Genomic DNA, 899 nt, shown 5'->3' with positions numbered 1-899 from the left:
CAGTATCCTAATATTGTGGTTAATGACATGGTTGAGCCTGATGAGAATGAGACACAGAAGGCAGCAGACTATAATGGAACTATTAGGGTGTGGGGAAATTTGGTGGCCTTTGTTGAGAGAATAGATATAGAGTTTTTCAAGAGCTTGCAAAGCATTGACCCGCACACACGTGAGTATGTTGAAAGGCTTAGGGATGAACCTATGTTTTTGGTTCTTGCACAAGATGTCCAGGAATATTTGGAACAGGCTGGGGAATTTAAAGCTGCTTCCAAGGTTGCTCTAAGGCGTGTTGAGCTCATTTATTATAAGCCACAAGAGGTTTATGACGCTATGAGGAAATTGGCTGAGCAGACAGACGAAGGAGATGATGGAGAAAAAGCCATTGAGGAGGAGAGTAGGGGCCCTTCTGCATTTATTTCTGTTCCTGAGCTTGTGCCTCGGAAACCAACCTTTCCTGAAAATAGCAGAACAATGATGGATATGCTTGTATCCCTTATATACAAGTATGGAGATGAGAGGACAAAGGCCCGTGCGATGCTTTGCGATATTTACCATCATGCGCTCTTGGATGAATTTTCAACTGCCCGTGACTTGCTGCTTATGAGTCATCTACAAGATAATGTTCAGCAAATGGATGTTCTATCCCAGATTCTTTTCAATAGAGCTATGGCACAGCTTGGTCTTTGTGCATTTCGTGTTGGACTGGTTGCTGAAGGACACAGCTGCCTTTCTGAGCTGTATTCGGGTGGAAAGGTGAAGGAGTTGCTTGCCCAAGGTATTTCACAAAGTAGATATCATGAGAAGACTCCAGAACAGGTACTTACATTTGCATATGGTTTCTTATATGGGCTTACATATATTGTTAGCATAATTGTTTTATATAGCTAGAAAACTCTTGG

General features: G+C 42.3%; 1 protein-coding gene across 1 annotated transcript in view; it reads left to right on the top strand.

The window, feature by feature from the left end:
• Positions 1–899, top strand: part of LOC18039170 (eukaryotic translation initiation factor 3 subunit C) — a 4,952-nt gene that overhangs the window by 2,083 nt on the left and 1,970 nt on the right. The window contains exon 4 of the mRNA XM_006429898.2: positions 4–816. Coding sequence (XP_006429961.2) covers positions 4–816 — 813 coding nt within the window. The remainder of the gene's footprint in view (positions 1–3; positions 817–899) is intronic.

Source organism: Citrus clementina, unplaced genomic scaffold (assembly GCF_000493195.1).
Source record: "Citrus clementina cultivar Clemenules unplaced genomic scaffold, Citrus_clementina_v1.0 scaffold_6, whole genome shotgun sequence".
NCBI lineage: Eukaryota > Viridiplantae > Streptophyta > Magnoliopsida > Sapindales > Rutaceae > Citrus > Citrus x clementina.
The sequence above is the reverse complement of the archived record's forward strand: the minus strand, read 5'-3'. Positions and strand labels throughout refer to the sequence as shown.